This window comes from Megalops cyprinoides, chromosome 17 (genome assembly GCF_013368585.1).
Source record: "Megalops cyprinoides isolate fMegCyp1 chromosome 17, fMegCyp1.pri, whole genome shotgun sequence".
NCBI classification, from domain to species: Eukaryota; Metazoa; Chordata; class Actinopteri; order Elopiformes; family Megalopidae; genus Megalops; species Megalops cyprinoides.
Genome location: NC_050599.1, coordinates 1710830 through 1727718, shown reverse-complemented (window position 1 = coordinate 1727718; position 16889 = coordinate 1710830). Strand labels below are relative to the sequence as shown.

General features: G+C 49.9%; 1 protein-coding gene across 1 annotated transcript; it reads right to left on the bottom strand.

The window, feature by feature from the left end:
- Positions 1-3468: 3468 nt before the first annotated feature.
- Positions 3469-8202, bottom strand: klf11a (Kruppel-like factor 11a). Its single transcript, XM_036549246.1, has 5 exons — positions 8019-8202; positions 6454-6696; positions 4956-5191; positions 4306-4766; positions 3469-3843 (listed from the first exon to the last, which is right to left on the bottom strand). Exons 1-5 carry the CDS (start codon positions 8067-8069, stop codon positions 3545-3547), a joined length of 1290 nt encoding a protein of 429 aa, XP_036405139.1. The 5' UTR covers positions 8070-8202; the 3' UTR covers positions 3469-3544.
- Between the last annotated feature and the right edge of the window lie 8687 nt (positions 8203-16889).

Sequence of the window (16889 nt, the reverse complement as noted above, 5' to 3'; positions counted from 1 at the left end):
AGCGTGGCTTACTGAAGAGAGCTAATGTGTGCTAGTACACCGGGTTCTTCAAGGCAAGCAGAACACAAACAAGTTACAGAGTGTGTCTTTAAAATATGCAGTTTTCCAATCCTTGTTTTTCCTGGTAGCTGGCATGTAAGAATTCACACCAGTACGATAGGTTGTAGTCTCTTGGTCAACTGCTGGCAGCTTATCTTAACCGCTAACATTCTGGGATACACCACAGACAATGTCATATTAGACACTTTTTTCACTCCTGTTTTATTTCAGGTGGGATTATACTCATACTGACACTCTACAGCCGACTGATTGGGTGGATCACACGGCAGTGGTCAGAGGAGTCCCCTTCTTCTTCACCGCCTGCTCGGCCCAGCGCTGGGTCCAGGCCTCGGTCCTCTCCCACCTGGACTCCTGCAGCTTCCTCCCTGCTGGCCTCCCGTCATGTGCCCTGCAGCTCCTCCAGAACGCTGCTGCTCGGCTGATTCACAACCTCAGCAAATTCCCCTCTGCCCCCCCCCCCCCCCCCCCCCCCTTCCTGAACTCCCTCCGCTGGCTGCCGGACACGGCTCGCATCCACCCCAGAATGCAGGGGTTAATCTGCTGGGCACACAGAGGAACAGTGTCATCAGACCCTAAACTGCGGTTTGGCCTCTGCCTTCTGCACTTTCAGGAAGCACGGCTGTCTCCTCTTTTTCTCCCCTATTTCCACTGTTTTCCATGCCACTTTATTAGATACACCTTTCAGTTGCTCTGTGGAAATTACTCTGGATGAAAGTGTTTCCTTCTCATAATGATAAAAAAAAAATGTTCATGTGCAGGGTTTTTCACAGACACTGCTTGGTTCCACATTGCCACCCAGTGGTGAAGAAGTGAACTGCATCTGTGTTTTATATTTCCATATAGATTTCATCAATAGTACTGTCTGTGTTAATGTCTTTAGCGTTCACTGATAGTAATTACATTTGACTCAAAGATTCTTGTTCCCTTGGACTGGAGAGATAGAAATCTTGACTGAGATTGCCTCAGCAAAAAATGAGCTTTTTGTCAGCATTCACATGCCTTTGCTAAGGGCAGACAAGGCCTTTATAATTTAAGAAAGAAAAAGGTTAAATGTAATCTAGATTGAGATGTATTGTGCATCTAACACAGCAGTTCGTGTTCTCAATGATTCTAACTGGATTAAAGTCTTTAATTGTTACTGTGTCAATAGATACAAACCGTGTTATTGCTTATATAATATATAATTTGACAGAGGTTATGCGGTGTCCTTTGCACCTCTTGTCATATACAACATGTACTGTGATAATGTCTTATCCCAGGGTGATGTTGTCTGAACACTGTAAATATTGCATTATTTTCTGCAATGGCAATTACGTTATCTGTGACAAATGATTCCATATTGAGTGGCATGTAACACCAACATATTTGGTGACATTTTCACAGGAGACCTATCATTTCAAGATGCCAATAAATGTACAATATTTTACCCTATAATAGATAATGTGATTTTTCTGATCGGCGGTTTTTCGTTTACTTTTGTTTGGAAGTTGCCTTCAGTTCTAGTGACCAATCTAAGCAGGCCTAACCTCCAGATTGTCCTACATCTTTCTCGGAGCCACAGTCTCCTCTGTGTAAACTTAGCTTACTTCTCTATGGTCTGACCTCATGAGGCAAGCCTGTGCTTACATAATATTTAGGTCAATGCTGACGAATGCAGCGATGACGCTTTATATAACAACTGCATAGGTTCTAGGGTAAAGACACGCCTTTCTTCGATGAGTTTTTATTCAAAATAGTAGTTTATGAGACAACGACTGGTAATTGTCATTACTGATGGAGGCGATCATCTGTGGATGGCATTGATTGTCTTCATTAAAGTCCTTCCTGCGATGTTTTGCGGCAGGACGGCGACGCGCTGTGCATTGTGGGCCCTCGGCGGCTGTTTTTTCGCGTTCAGAATGTCGGTCAGTAAGGCGAAGGGGCGGGGTCACATCCGTCAATCAACATCGCGTCGCGCATATTCCAGCTCCACGCCGTCTCGGATTGGTCGCGCCCTCTCGCCACTTCTCATTCCTGGGATCTGATTTGAGTAACGTTGTTACTGGGTGTAGAAGGTAATGCTGGAAATGTCGCATTTGGGTTTGGAATTGTGTTGAGCAAAGCACCATAACGCTGTAACACAACGCGATCCCAGTGGTCCGGGATCCCCAAGCATTTCCATGGTTCATTGTAGCCCCCGTGTTTACTGCCATCTGATGAAACGTATGTCATAAAATTTGAAATCATATAAGTGAAACAAAAAAGTGCGCAACTGGTAGGACAGAGGTGTTCAGAGATTTAAGAGATTTTCCCAGCGATGAGAAAATGACGAGCTTCTGCATAAGCCCTGCATGTCATACGCGTTGCTAAATATAGTCTCTCCATGCACTGCTTGGAGAAGCTCTTCCTTTGAATGATAAATGTTATTCAGCGCTATAAAGTGTTCACTTTTCACTCTGATTGCTAGAACTGACAGTATTGCTGCGCGAAGGCGGCGTCCCGATCACAGTGAAGGATGGTTTCCCAAACTGCTTATGATCAATGACAAAGATTGTGCGCGAGAGAGTATGGTTTTAAAATCGTATTTAAATGCCCTTCAGATTCGTTTCGTCTAACGTGTGGCTTGGATCAAAACAGCAAATTTACTGTTTCAAGTGTATAGACGAAGTTTGTAAAACGCGTCTGACCGCCTATTATTTCATATGCACGTATGTTATAAATCTGAATACAAGAACACATGAAACACCTGAATTAAGCGAAACACATCGCAACGTCTACAGGGCCAACAACGTTAAACAGTCCGATCCCGTACAGAACATATTCACGAAATGGCCACTGCGATACCTAATAGACAGCTTGGAAAACATCTAAATGTGCAGCGCCGAAACGACGACTTTCCCAACTGTTCAAAGTGCAAATCTGCACTTTAGTGATATTTTCGCATTGTTTTAGTTCTGTATTAACATCTATTCGCAATGAAGCTTAAAGGCAGCTCTCACATAAGCAAGCACATTCAGTATTACAAATGTTTATTAAATATGCAAAGTGAGATAGTATGCAGTAATCACAGTACAGAATACTGTCCACTTACAGATTTTATACCAATAACATAACAATAACATTTTCATATTCTGTAAATAAATGCAGTTCGAAATACACAATACATTCATATATAGAAGTGCATATTTACAAATATACAGACATAGACAGTCGAACAGTAAGACAGCTTATACAAAGGCTTTGGCAAAAAGAGCATACGGTTTGTAAAAATTACTTAAAAGTAAACAATGAATCCTTTAAAATATGTACAAATGTAAATATGTACAAATGTAAATATGTACAAATGTAAATATGTACAAATGAGCAAAAAGAGGGGGGAATTCCAGTGCAACATCAGTCTCTCTGTCCCATGAACTGGTAGCAGCCTTGTTTGTGTTGGTCACCGTGGCGACCGGTGAGGGGTGAGTCCTGAGGCAGCCGATTGGCCGCTGAGGGAGGGGTGGAGCTAGTTTGAGGCGGGTACGAGCACATTGAGGGGGAGGGTGGCGGGGGCGGCGGCCGGCGGCTTGCCCGCACCCATCTTGCCCAGGTCACGCACCTCCGCCTGCCAGGCCGGGACCTTCTTGGCGCTCATGTGGCGGCGGGCGTGCTTGGTCAGGTGGTCGCTGCGCATGAAGCGGCGGTCACACACGGGGCAGGCGAACTTCTTCTCGCCCGTGTGCGTGCGCCGGTGGCGAGACAGCTCGTCCGAGCGGGCGAACTTCTTGTCGCAGCCGTCCCAGCTGCAGCTGAACGGTTTCTCCCCTGAGCGGGACAGAGACAGACGAACTGTCATCGCCATGCACCGCGTAACCCCCCAAAACAAACCACACACCCAGCACAGGAACCCCGCTATCTCCAGCACTGACAGGCAAATTCATTTAAATTCCTGTTCAAACTATTACTCACACACATTACATCATTATCATGCAGCAGACACTCTCATGCAGCATAGGTCAGAATTTTATCTGTGTATACAGCTAGATATTTTCTGAGACAATCGTGGGTTAAGTATCTTGCCCAAGGGTACCATACCAGTGCCCCAGTGGGGAATCGAACCAGCAACCTCTTGGTGACAAGTCCTACCTCTTTCCGCTATGCTACACTGCCGCCCACACAGCTGAAAACACCACCCCTCTCTGACTGACCCGCTCACAGTTAGCATGTTAGCTTGACAGGTGTAATGTGAGAGAGTTGTGGCCGTCTCTGCGGAGGCGGTGCCGTTACCTGTGTGGGTGCGCAGGTGGGCCTTCAGGTGGGAGCTCTTGAAGTAGGTCTTCCTGCAGCCGGGGAAGCTGCAGACGTAGTTTCGGCGGCGGGACAGGTCGGCCTGGGCGGCCCCGCTGCTCTGGCCCGGGGGCATGTAGACAGGCGCTGGCGCCAGTGGCAGCAGCTTGGTGTTGCCGAGGGTCAGCACGGCCTGCGGGCAGGGCGGGGCCTGGGGCACGGGCGGCTGCGGCACCACGAACATCACTGCCCCCTGGGGGACGGGAGGCCCCACCAGGATGGGCTGCGGGCGCTGCGATTGGACAGGGCCCTGGATGAAGGCGGAGATCATGCCGGGCTGCCCGCCCACCGGGAACATCTGGCAGATAACAGGGGGGCTAGGCAAGGGGGGCGGGGAGAGGGGGGTGCTGGCGGGTGTGGGCGGGGCAGTGTGCGTGGCTGCGGTGTCGGGTGACGGTGTGCTGGTGTCCTGTCTGGCCTCGATGCCGCTGCTCTGGGAGTTGTGTTGGGAGGGGGGAGCTGGGGTCCCAGGGGGTGCGGGGGCTGCCTGCTGTCCCGGCTGAGCAGGGGGAGGGGGGGAGGGGGAGGGGGCAGTTTGGGGCGACCCCTGCTGCTCGGGGGCGGCTGCTGGAATGTGCCGGCCGGGGGACCGGTCCGCAGTGTGGCGGATGACGCTGGTTGCCATGGCTCTGCAGGGCAGCATGGGGGGGCGTGGCTCTGCCATGGTGACCGTGGCGGGCCGCAGGCTGGTGTGGGGAGGCCCGCGGCGGGGTACGCTGGAGCACAGTCTGGACGGGATGGGTCTCTGTCCCGACACTGACACCGGGGAGCTGCTGCTGCCGACCGGGCTCTCTACAAAACTGGGGCTGTGAGGTGGAGTCATGCACTGCAGAGAGACAGAGAGAGAGAGAGAGAGAGAGAAAGAGAGAGAGCGAGGGAGAGAGAGAGTGGGAGACAGAGAGAGAGTGGGAGAGGGAAACACAGAGAGAGAGAGGGAGAGAGACAGAGAGAGAGGGAGAGAGAGACAGAGACAGAGAGAGAGAGAGGGAGAGGGAGAGAGAGGAAGAGAGAGAGAGAGAGAGAGAGAGGGAGAGAGAGAGAGGGAGAGAGAGGGGGAGAGAGAGAGTGGGAGAGAGAGGGGGAGAGAGATGGGGGAGAGAAAGAGAGAGAGAGGGAGAGAGGGGGGGAGAGAGGGAGGGAAAGAGCACAATTTATTTACATGTCGGTTAGACCACAATAGGTGTCTGATGCAGGAAAAGTTCATGCATAATGTATTTAAACGTGAGCAGAGCCTGCACCCTCTGAGCCCCTCACACTGCCAGCAGCAGGGTCCACAGGTACACACTGAAATAACACGCTGAGATGCCAGCGTGCTGACAGACAGACAGCCGGCAGGCCCTGTGCTCCCGCTACACTGTGGGCTCATTACCGCCACCCGTTTCAGCACCAGAAACAGCTAACACTGACTTACACTGGAGAAAAGGGTCAACTGACAGACATTTACAGGATAGTCCCGCAAACCCATTGAAAATTAAAGTAACAAATACTGTGTCCTAACACTTATTCTATACAGATGATGCTCATTACAGTAGACTGCTGTAGAAGAAATAAATTGAATTAAAGTATAAAGGCTTGTGAGATAAAATGCCTGAACTACAAGAAAGCATTCAATAAACTGGAATTACTATAGGTCACTGCATTACTGTGCAAACAAACTCCATGCTAGCGTTAGCGACGGGCACAGGAAGCAGGCACAGCTACAGGCAGAGGCCCATCGACACAGCAGGGGACTGCCAGCAGTTCCGGCTTTCTGTAAGAGGGTAATACTCGGCTGCATTTTTCAGCTTGATCCTTTCCACCGGAATATTCTGGCAAAGTCACACTGTGCTGTAGAGATGGAACCCGTGAGCTGCGGTCACCTCAGGGGCTCAGGGTTTCAGGCACAGACTGGCATTGCCAGTGCTGCTGGGTTTTTTTTTTGTTTTCTGGCCCCGCCTCTGATTTAAGCCCCGCCCCCGTCGTTGACCCCGCCCCTGTCTGTTTGCTCACAGTGTGGCCCCCTCTGCCAGCATCCTCAGCAGCAGGTGATGTAATAGCAGGCCCTGTTCTCTCCCCCCTCTGCTCCCCACGCTCTGCGCTTTTACTCACCAGTGATGAGAGGGAGACGAAATCCTTCGGGGGGTCTGCAGGGTCGGGGTGCAGGAGGGAGTCGCAGGAGTCGGAGGTGGGGGTGAGAGGGCGCGGTCGGTGCGACCTCTGACCCCAGGAGCTCATGCAGACCAGCGCCTCGGCGGCCTCCAGGTCGTGGTACTCCAGCACGCTGCAGGAGGACTGCTCGCTGTCGTGCCTCTTCCTCTCCATGATCGACTCGTAAATATCCATCAGATCTGACTGAGAGCAGCAGAAAGAGCCACGCTAACGACGCCGATAAAAAAGAACTTTCTCCAAAGCTTATTATTTTGGCGACTGACAGACAGGAAAAGGCCACGAATTACGGCTGGAATATCGTCATAAATATTTATCATAACGGTGATATCATCTCTGCTTATTACTTACAGCTAAATACATATGAATGCGCACAAGCATTTCGCAAAGACTTGGTTGTAGGTAGCAGAAATTTGGGTGGTGGGGGCGTTAAAGGGGTGAAAATAGGACAGCTTAAACCCTGTCAGAGGAGGACAGGGGGCACGAAGGAGTGGCGATCTGGCACATTCGCGCCCATCATCAGCTGAATGCTGAACTGCACGTACTGAGGGAGGCAGCCGGTGGGGCCGCGGCGCGGCGCTTTCGGGGCTACACCCCGCGTCTCACATAGCAGACGGCTGCGGAGGATCCTCCCACCGCCAAATATAGACCCAGCGGTGACGCCCCCCCCCTCCCCCCGACGGCCGGACCGTCTGCGCAGCCAGCGAACGCAGATGCACCAGGAAGTCCTGCGCTCGGCTGCGCCTGCCTATAATAACCGCGATCCAAACCACTCCCCGAAACTACAGCAGCTCAGCGCCCAGGAGGCCAGCAGCGACTGCACGCCTCCTGACTGACAACACCAACAAAGAAACCAAGCTCTCCCTCCGGATCCAAGAGTCCAGGAACATTAACTGCATATCTACATAAGAACTCATTGCTGTCTACCTTTCAAACAATATCGTTCCGATCACCTTTAGCGGCTTTACAAAATATATAAAGTTCATTTTTAGAATGAGTAGAACTACCGAGCTAACCAGTTCATAGACTAGGTAATAGACCATTTAGTATAATTTGGGTTCTAGCTATCTGACCACTTCATTTTGCTGCAAATGTGGGTGGTTTGCTATTCTTATGCTTTTCAGAAAAGCCCAGCTACTTATCTCAATTGCCCAGGGGTCAAAAGATACAGGATGGCTGTTTAGGAGTCCAGGGCTACTGGGCAGTGAGGGAAACTGCAGGAAAAGGTCGCTTTCATTGAGCAAAACACAGCTGAACCCACATGCAGCTAAAACAAGCTCTGCACCTCTGACATCCACATCCGTCCCCGAGCCATTCAGCGCTGGTACTGCATGTTCCTGCTGAACACACTGCACATCAGCCTGAACACTCCGTCCTGCCCGAAACGCGCAGAGCAGCCCGGCGGGCACATTAAACAGGTGCCCGCTTCCACGCAGAGACGCTCCGTACCCAGCCGGCGACCCCCAGCCCATTCAAACGCGTGAACGCCGCGCAGGATCGGAACTCACCCCACTTGACTCCTCCGTCTCACAATTCTGTCGCGCCGTGAAAGTCAGCATTTTGCACAGGTTTTACTCTCCGGAAAGCGGCAGGAGACCAACGGGCTGCGGACAGAGTCACCGCGGCGCCGGGTAAACGGCGATCATAGGAGTGACACGGTTTCGCAGAGCGGAGCCGAGCCTCAGCTGCGTGTGAATCACAACGGCGAGCGAAAAAAAGAAAAACAAAATTCAGGGAACTCTGGCGGGTGGCAACATGCGGCCAATCAGAAACAAAGGTGTATCAGACGCCGGCCAATGGGCGCGGAGGCGGCGCGTGATCGGCGCATGATCGCGGCGCGATTGGCGGAGCCGGGGTGCGTGGCTGTTGGGGGGCGTGGCGCGGGAGTCAGCGGTGTCAGGATGAACCCACTGAACCCGCCGCGGAGGAACTGGGGGAAAGGTCGCGCGCTGCACCCGCCACATCGTGACAGCCCCGCACGCGTCTGGCGCGCTACGCCTGCACGCGCTGCAGTCGCGACAGAGAGCGCCTAATTACGCGCAGCGCCGTGCCAGCTAGCAGGCAGAGCTATTCCGAGACGCTTTCTGAGAAGGAATGAATGAACTGCTCAATAATAATAACAACAATAACAATTTAAATATTATCATTATTATTATTAATAATAATAATAATAATATAAGAATAAATGTCACGCTTGCTAACGTGACTCATCGGTGTCAATAATTAGCGCTACTGCTAATATTTTGCAGTTTGGGGCTATCGTAGGTAACATCATTTATTTAGATGATTGCTTTTTTTAAACAGGTATATTGCACGGCTTATTCTATGTTATTTTGGTCTCCATTATCTCTGTTTATGCACGAAATCAGCCAATACAAAATGCTCTTTCCACAAATGTCCGCGGAGAAAAGTGAAAAATCTGCAGTTAGCCACCGGAACAGCCTTCAGACACTTAAAATCTACAGCGCGCAGAAAAACACGATGTCCCGAAGTTGCTCCCCTGCACCCCGCCGCCCCGGCCCCACCCCCACCCCCAGACCCCCCCATACCGCACTGAACCCGATGACTCGTCTGCACTAAGGTTGTAAACAGCCATCCTTCAAGGAATTTCAGGGTGGAGCGTCGGATCGGGGGTGGGGATGGGGGTGGGAGCGGGCTTCGCCTTTCTGTTGTGGTTGTCTATTAACCCTTAAAAGGACCTTTGTATTTTACCCACCACTAAAACTGCCTCTGAATCAGAGGTCTGAAGGCCTGACCTCGTAGGGAGTGTTATCACACGCATAAATAGCCTCATGAAGAATGAAGGACACTTGTATAAATATGACATGTGCCCGTCACTGGATCAGCAGGTCCTCTCTTCCTCGCTGTTGTCTGGGACTATGCACTAACTTAAAGCAGGTGTAAAAACTGCTTGGCAGTTGCATTCTCTGAGAAATCAGTTTACCGATGATTTGATGTCTGAAGTGACATTGAAGTGCTAATCATTCAAAATGTTTCAGTTTTTTTTTTGTTCTTGCCATTAATCAACACTTACAGAAACCAAAATGATCTTATTAGGCATGACCTACTTTTTTGGCAACCAGACAAATGTTTGGTTATAATATTAAATCAAATAATTGTGAGGGAGACAGAGCATTAACTAAATTATAGAATATGGTAGAACATTCCATCCTTTCTGTCAGAGTAAAGTAATAACTCCACAGGCCAGCAGCTGTAGCTTTTGTTGTGCAGCCCTATTGTACTGTTCCCTCATTATGACTGACGGCAGTGGGGGCATGGAGATCCTCTCTCTCTCTCCCTAAGGGGGAGCGCGTTTTTGGGAACCCACAGCACCAGCTCTGAGGGGGTGCTGTGCGGTGCAGGTGCCATGGTCCGTTGGCATGGGGACGTGGTGGCGGCGTGACAGGGGCGTGGCGTGTGTGACCTCGGGTGAGGTAACTATGTAATGCAGCAGGGGTCCACGGGAGGGTCCAGAGAGAGGGGAAGGGAGAGGGGCCATCTGCCAAAAAAAAAAGTGGGGTGAATACCTGCAGAACTGGGGGAAAGGTTACCCTGACATACATATGGTGTACAACCCTCCTCTATGCAAAAACAGCACACTGGCGCATTTACAGATATTTACCCCTACCATTTACATAGGCATGACACTAATAGCAGCAAAAACACGACTGTACTGACCAGTTCTCCAAAGGCACAACCCAGCTTTACTGTCTGGTCCTGGATTACTGCAGGTGTTGAAAATGTACAAAATATTCTCAGAGTCTGAGTGTTCCAGTGAGCTGAGGACAACGGGGAACCCCGTGTTCCGCTCACACGGTGTGATATAGAGCAGGAACATTGCTCCAGTGAGCTACATGCCTCATAACCATGAAGCTGCAGCATGCTGTTTTTTTGTGCTGTGGCGATTGTGCAGGTCCAAACACTGAAGGGTGAGACGTTTATTCATAATTTAAGCTGTGGACACCGGTGCTGCTGCTGTTTATGTGAAGTGCTGTCAAAACCACCAAACCCCCGACAGGTTAAACTGATATCAGCACCTCAGCACCCTTGGCGATTGTACATTTATTAACTGTTAGAACCTAGAAGTGCATTGCTGTGGGTGGATTTTTCATGCAGTGTTTTTTTTTCCCCCGAAGCAGGGCTTTTTTCCTGGCCTCTGGTTGGTTGGTGTGAGATTCTGAGTCAGGGGCATGGAGGTTGAGTGAGACACAGCAAGGTGATGAGCTCCAGGCACAGGTGAAAGGTCACCATTGTCACATTGTTCTCCAGTATCTAATAGCATGATAAGTGACCCTTACTCAGGGTAAATTACAGCACTTATGATGTGATATCTCGAGCCCTGCTGCTGATAGTGAGCTGTTCCACGGTGTTGCCCTAATGTGGGCCTCTCCCTGGCCTTACCGAACCCCGTCACTGTCAGGGGGGCTCCGCCTACGTGCCTCTCTCTGAAAACAGCTTTTGGGAGAGCTGCCAAAGACAGATTGGGAGAGTCACACCAGACCTCCCACCACCCCTCTCGCAGGTTTGAGCAAGCAGGGAAAGGAGGACCAGATGGCTCATGGCCTCCACCATACCGCTGAAGGACAGCCTGCACTCTCCTCTTTGTGCCCGTCAGTGCCAGAAGCCGACGTCGTCTCCGCCGTCACTTCCCCGAACTCTCGTGTACGCACGTGGGGTCCCCATGGCCATGGCAGCGCTTCAGCGCTCTGTCCTGGTGAGACGATGTTCCTGAGAAGTGCTTTGGTGAGCAGTGCTCTCCTTTCATTGCTGGCTATGCGTATTTGATATCAAACAAGACATAGGAGGGACATCACACTTTGTTACCATGATCTTGACTAAAAATACCAGGGAATTCACTCCTTTCTCTGTGTGGGATACACTGGAAATTACAGTTTCAACACAATTTTTGATATCAGGGCATGTGATGCATTGATTTAAAAATATCAGCAGTAAAGTTCCTCTTTACACTGCGAACACAGGCATGGCTCTATACATCACCGGCAGGGGCGATAAGCCTGTTGTTCACCGGAGTTTTGATGGAAATGTGTGATTTCCGCTTCCCTTCAGAATACCAGCCCTCTGTCTCCTGCAGGCCTGTTGGCTGCGGTCACCGGGCAGCGTGCTCTGCGGGAATAATGCTGTGTGTACACAGTGGCAGCCTGTGTGACGCTGAGTGAATGCAGCACCAGCAGCTCTCTGTGTAGCTCTGGATTAGCCCGCTCACAGGCCCGCTTCCTGGCAGCGGGACCCCAGGCCTGTGCCCAGACCGGCGGCTCTATGCAGCCGCGGTGGCCACTTCCTGCCTGACAAAACCCCCGAGCCGCATTTCCTGTTAGAGAATGGACACAGTAAAAAGAGAAGGGGCTCCTTCCAAGGCCAGACTTTATTCCACACACAATACTTTTACACGTGACAAATATCACATGATTAAAATATGTCCAGGAAGCACTTGAGTAAGTCTGATCTTAAAATAAACCAAACAAAGCATCAAAAAACATACAATTACATAAGACAGCATTATTAATAACAAAAAATATGTGGAAATATATCCTAATTATAGCCATATTGCAAAACCCATATCCTGTTGAATTTTGAAATAAATATATACACATTAAGGCTTTAATACTTTGACATGATTAACTTGTAACCAATTTTCATTTACAGGTTCAACATTTAATAAAATAGTTAATTTTATCATTTCCTCATGAAAATTACATAGAGATTAAAATAAAAGATATCTTACAGATGCTTATACCATAGTTTGGAGTGTGTTCCACATCCTACAAAGATTAAAGGTGAACTTTCAGTAAAATGCCCTTAATTAAAAAAAGAAAGAGTAACATTCTATTTTGTAGAGAGATGAGGAGGAGGAGAAATTGATTCTAGACCTTGTGGGTACATTAGATACCCTGAAACAGATACCATGAATGAAACCATGAAACCAATTCAAATTAGAGCTTTTCAATATTGATACTTACTGTTGTAAAATTAAGGGAAAACAGTACAAAATCTTACCTTGTAAGTGGCCAAGCACTGATCCACTTTAACCCCTCTTCACTGGCTAACCTCAGTTTCACAGTTAATACTTTCCATTAAGAAGGATCCATTAATACTTCAATTAACAATTTTTGACTATTGCCACTCAGATCCAAGCCTGTTTGCTTGTGTTTCAAAACATAACACACACACACATACACACACACACACACACACACACACGCACACACACACACACATACCACCTGAAGGGTGGGAAATTGTAAACTGACAATGTTTACACACAAAATGCTACAGGGTGCCGTGTTTGAAGAGAAGCCACAGGGTGTTTTTTTTTATCAGCCTGTAAGTTTAACACTGACGATCACTGCTCCATAAGGGGCCACTGGTGAGCCCTGGCATTCTTGAAGGGTGAGGTGCATCTGGGGGATGGAAGCAGAAAAATGAAGTACTCCTAAAAGCCAGAAATATCCAGCTGTAACGCTGTGACCACACTCGCACGGCTGTGTCTGCACGGCGATTTCACCATCATCCTCAAGAGTTCCTCAAGTGTAGCATCCGCAGTAACCCACAGAGACGGAGCTTTTTCGACTTCACAGACACAGGCACGCACCCGTTTCTCACAGTCTGGGGATGTGGCTGTCATCACGCTCCTGCCAGTCACCCCCCCCGCAGTCTGTCCCCCCCCCCAGTTCAGATCTCCATCAGGGTCAGCCTGTACACTCCCTGCTGCTCCTCCACATGGATGCTGAAGGTGTCCTCGTTGGAGTAGTGCTGGATGATGTTATCGTCCATGTTTACCAAGATCCTGCAGCAGGGAGGAGACAGCTCTTGCACTCGCTGTGTAAATACACTGCGTTACCTAACGCTGGTCAGGTCGGGACGCAGTCTGCGTCTGGAAACACTGTCAAACACCTGTCATATGACCGGGTGCTCAGGGACTACACACATTCCTCCAACAGACCTGTGTATTTAGAGGGTGGGTGGACACCCAGCAACGCCCAGCAGGGCTTCTAAGGACAATGACCAACCAAGTAATCAGGGTTTAACGATAACAGTGTTAGGGAAAGCAGTGGGAAACTGCTGTCATCGTACTTACAACATACATCCACAGCATGAACCAAAACATGCTGAAGAGCACTGTTAGTGATAACTGCCCTCCCCCGTGTGAGTGTGGAACTGCACAACAGGAACTCACCCTTTTCTGCACCTCTTGTAGACCTTGTCCACCTTCTCAAAAGGCACCTTGTATTTGTCAGAAATCTAGACAAAGAGCAAGACAAAAGCAGCAGGTGTGGTTTTTTCATTTCACTGAGACTAGTGTGACAAAGAGCGTCAACAGGATGAAAGAGCTCCTCAAAGCGTGTGTGACAGTGTGAGCGGAATTTTAAGCCACCGCTGACAGTGTGAGACATATATCATTCAAACTGCCATTGGACCTGCGCTCTCATTTCGATTGGCTGTGGAGTCGTACTGATTCGAATGAATGGACACAGGATATTGCTGCTTTGCACCATGATTTCAAGAGACTCCAGGCTCCTCTGTTAGACATAACCTCAGACGAAAAGCTCAGGTTCCCTGTTCATTAAACACACTACATGACTGTGGCTGTTTCTGAATCATCTCTGATCGTAAATGGGGGTTCTCCAGGGACAGCTTTAGGCTCCAAAGCAGTGGAATGAGCTCCCCACAGCAGTCAGAATGGCACAGTCACTGAACATCTTCCACTGCAGACTGAAAACCCATCCTTTCAGACTGCACCTTGGTCTAAATGACACCGACGTCACACATTCATGCTGTACGCTGAGAACACATTTGCTATATCCTCAAACTTCCTCCGGCACCTACTATGGGCCTGAACAGAATATGGCATGTTATATAATGACTCCACCTCTCAGACTGTGAGTCTTATGAGTTACTGTCACCTCTGCCTTGTATGCTCTTCTGTAACCTGCCTGCTGAATGTGTAATGTAAATGTAAATGTAAAGCTTATTTACAGTGCGTTTGCAGGCTTTGGCAGGGCTCCATAAGAGGCTTAATGATTAAAAGGATGCTTTTTTTTCTGTGGCAGCTGCAGGGTTTTGCAGTTCAGTCTGTCTGGCTCCGCTATGTGTGGTGCTAAGACTGCAGTGGTCCGCATAGCACCGAGTCTGCTGGCTCCTTCTGTAACACCAACAGAACGTTAAATGTAACTGTTCCTGTAACACTGTAACAGAGCGCAGCGCTCCTCGAACATGGTGTCCGTTCCCCGGGTTACCCCTGTAGTGCCACAATGTTACAGCCGCCCTGCATGTGAAGTGGGAACAGGGAGGTTCACAGACACTCACAAGTGCCAATATACCCTTACACACACACACACAGATACCCACACATCCACACACACATACATACCCACACATCCACACACACACACACACACACACACACACACACACACACACACACACACACACGCAGCAAACTATGAGTTTTTTAAAGAAGACAAACAGTTTTATCTCCTTCCTCTCTCATCCCCGACTGCTTCCACACTAATCCCCCCCCTCCTTTCCTGACACACTTCTCTATCAGGGTCCAGACATCCTGCCGAGGAGCAGAGGGGCCGGGACAGGCCCGTCAGAGAGACGCAGAGAGCGAGGAGCAGAGGGGCCGGGACAGGCCCGTCAGAGAGACGCAGAGAGCGAGGAGCAGAGGGGCCGGGACAGGCCCGTCAGAGAGACGCACAGATCGAGCGAGGAGCAGAGGGGCCGGGACAGGCCCGTCAGAGAGACGCAGAGAGCGAGACGCTGTTACATTCTGCAGCACTGTGGCACCAACAAACTATTCAGCATCTGTCCCTTTTACATTACAATTACATTCTTCTTACTTTGGCCCTCTGAAATGAATTGCTGAGCAATTCTGATGTGCAAGACAATACGAAGAGATCCTGGGGTAGATGGGTATTGGAGTTCAGCTGAGAGTCCTGAGGTAGATGGGTATTGGAGTTTAGCTGAGAGTCCTGAGGTAGATGGGTATTGGATTTTGGGTGAAAGGTGAGAGGTGTAAGGGTCGATACTCACCACCTCCACCAGGCCAGTCAGCGTGGGGGTGCTCAACATCAAAGCCTCAAACACCTCCTCTGTGTCTCTCTGTACATACAGCAGAACTGTAGGAACATGAGACCGTAACACACACACTCAATGTACTCACACACACACACACTCAATGTACTCACACACACACACACACACTCAAGGTACTCTCATACACACACACACACTCAAGGTACTCTCACACACACACACACACACACACTCAATGTACTCACACACACACACACTCAATGTACTCACACACACACACTCAATGTACTCTCACACACACACACACACACACTCAATGTACTCTCTCACACACACACACACACACACTCAATGTACTCTCTCACACACACACACACACACACACGGAGTGAGCCAAACAGCGTGCATTTGTCCTGGCAGGTCAGGTAGGTGAGGTGAGGTGTGAATCATGGTGCAGGTCTGTGTGTACGCAGAGGCTGGCAGCACACACACCCACAGGGAGGCGGTGACACAGAGAGCTTCGCTCACACAAACCCACACGCGTGGTGACTTAACACACCCACAGGGAGGCGGTGACACAGAGAGCTTCGCTCACACAAACCCACACGCGTGGTGACTTATTTATTTGCTTTTCTCTGTTTTAAAGCTTCTGTCACGGGCTTTGGCTGCAAGCCTGGTCAATTACAGACCAGTCTGTGAGGCCGTGCCAAACCACACATCTCAAAATAACTCGGAGACGAGCCCGCATGTGAGTGTGAGAAACCATCCTGTCCCCTCGGAAACACCCACGACACCCACGCTTCATCCCATTCACTGCTGTGAACAAAACTAACAAAACATCAACGGCATTGCAATGCAATCGCAGTCGTGTCAGCGTGTGTCTGCGTGTGTGTGTGCGTGTGTGTGTGCGCGCGTACGCGTTTGTGTGTGTGTGGTGTGGTGCGTGTGTGTGTGCACGTGTGTGTATGGGTGTGTCCCTGGCCCCGGAGGGGGCGGGGTGGGGCGGGGACAGCTGGAAGCACGTGGCTGTGTTTACATGTGTGAGTGCTGTGTCACACTGGCTCCGCCCCCCCCCCTCCCACTGCAGGCTGTTTCTCAACATAGGTCACCGGCACTGCGTCTGCTATGGTGCCTCGGCAAAGATCCATTCCCTTTTAATCGTGATGAGCTTCTCTCCTTTCCCACAGCGGCAGACATGCCCTCCCTCTCTCTGTTTCCCTCTCTCTCTCTCTGTTTCCCTCTCTCTCTCTCTCTCTCTGTTTCCCTCTCTCTCTCTCTCTCTGTTTCCCTCTCTCTCTCTCTCTCTGTTTCCCTCTCACTCC

Excerpts from the sequence above, each read along its gene's own strand:
- klf11a (XM_036549246.1), bottom strand. The coding sequence starts at position 8,069 with ATGCTGACTTTCACGGCGCGACAGAATTGTGAGACGGAGGAGTCAAGT. Across the intron at positions 5,192-6,453 it reads TCGTCTCCCTCTCATCACTG|TGCATGACTCCACCTCACAG; the intron begins GTGAGTAAAAGC and ends GTCTCTCTGCAG. Across the intron at positions 4,767-4,955 it reads ATCCGCCACACTGCGGACCG|CACACCGTCACCCGACACCG; the intron begins GTCCCCCGGCCG and ends ACAGGACACCAG.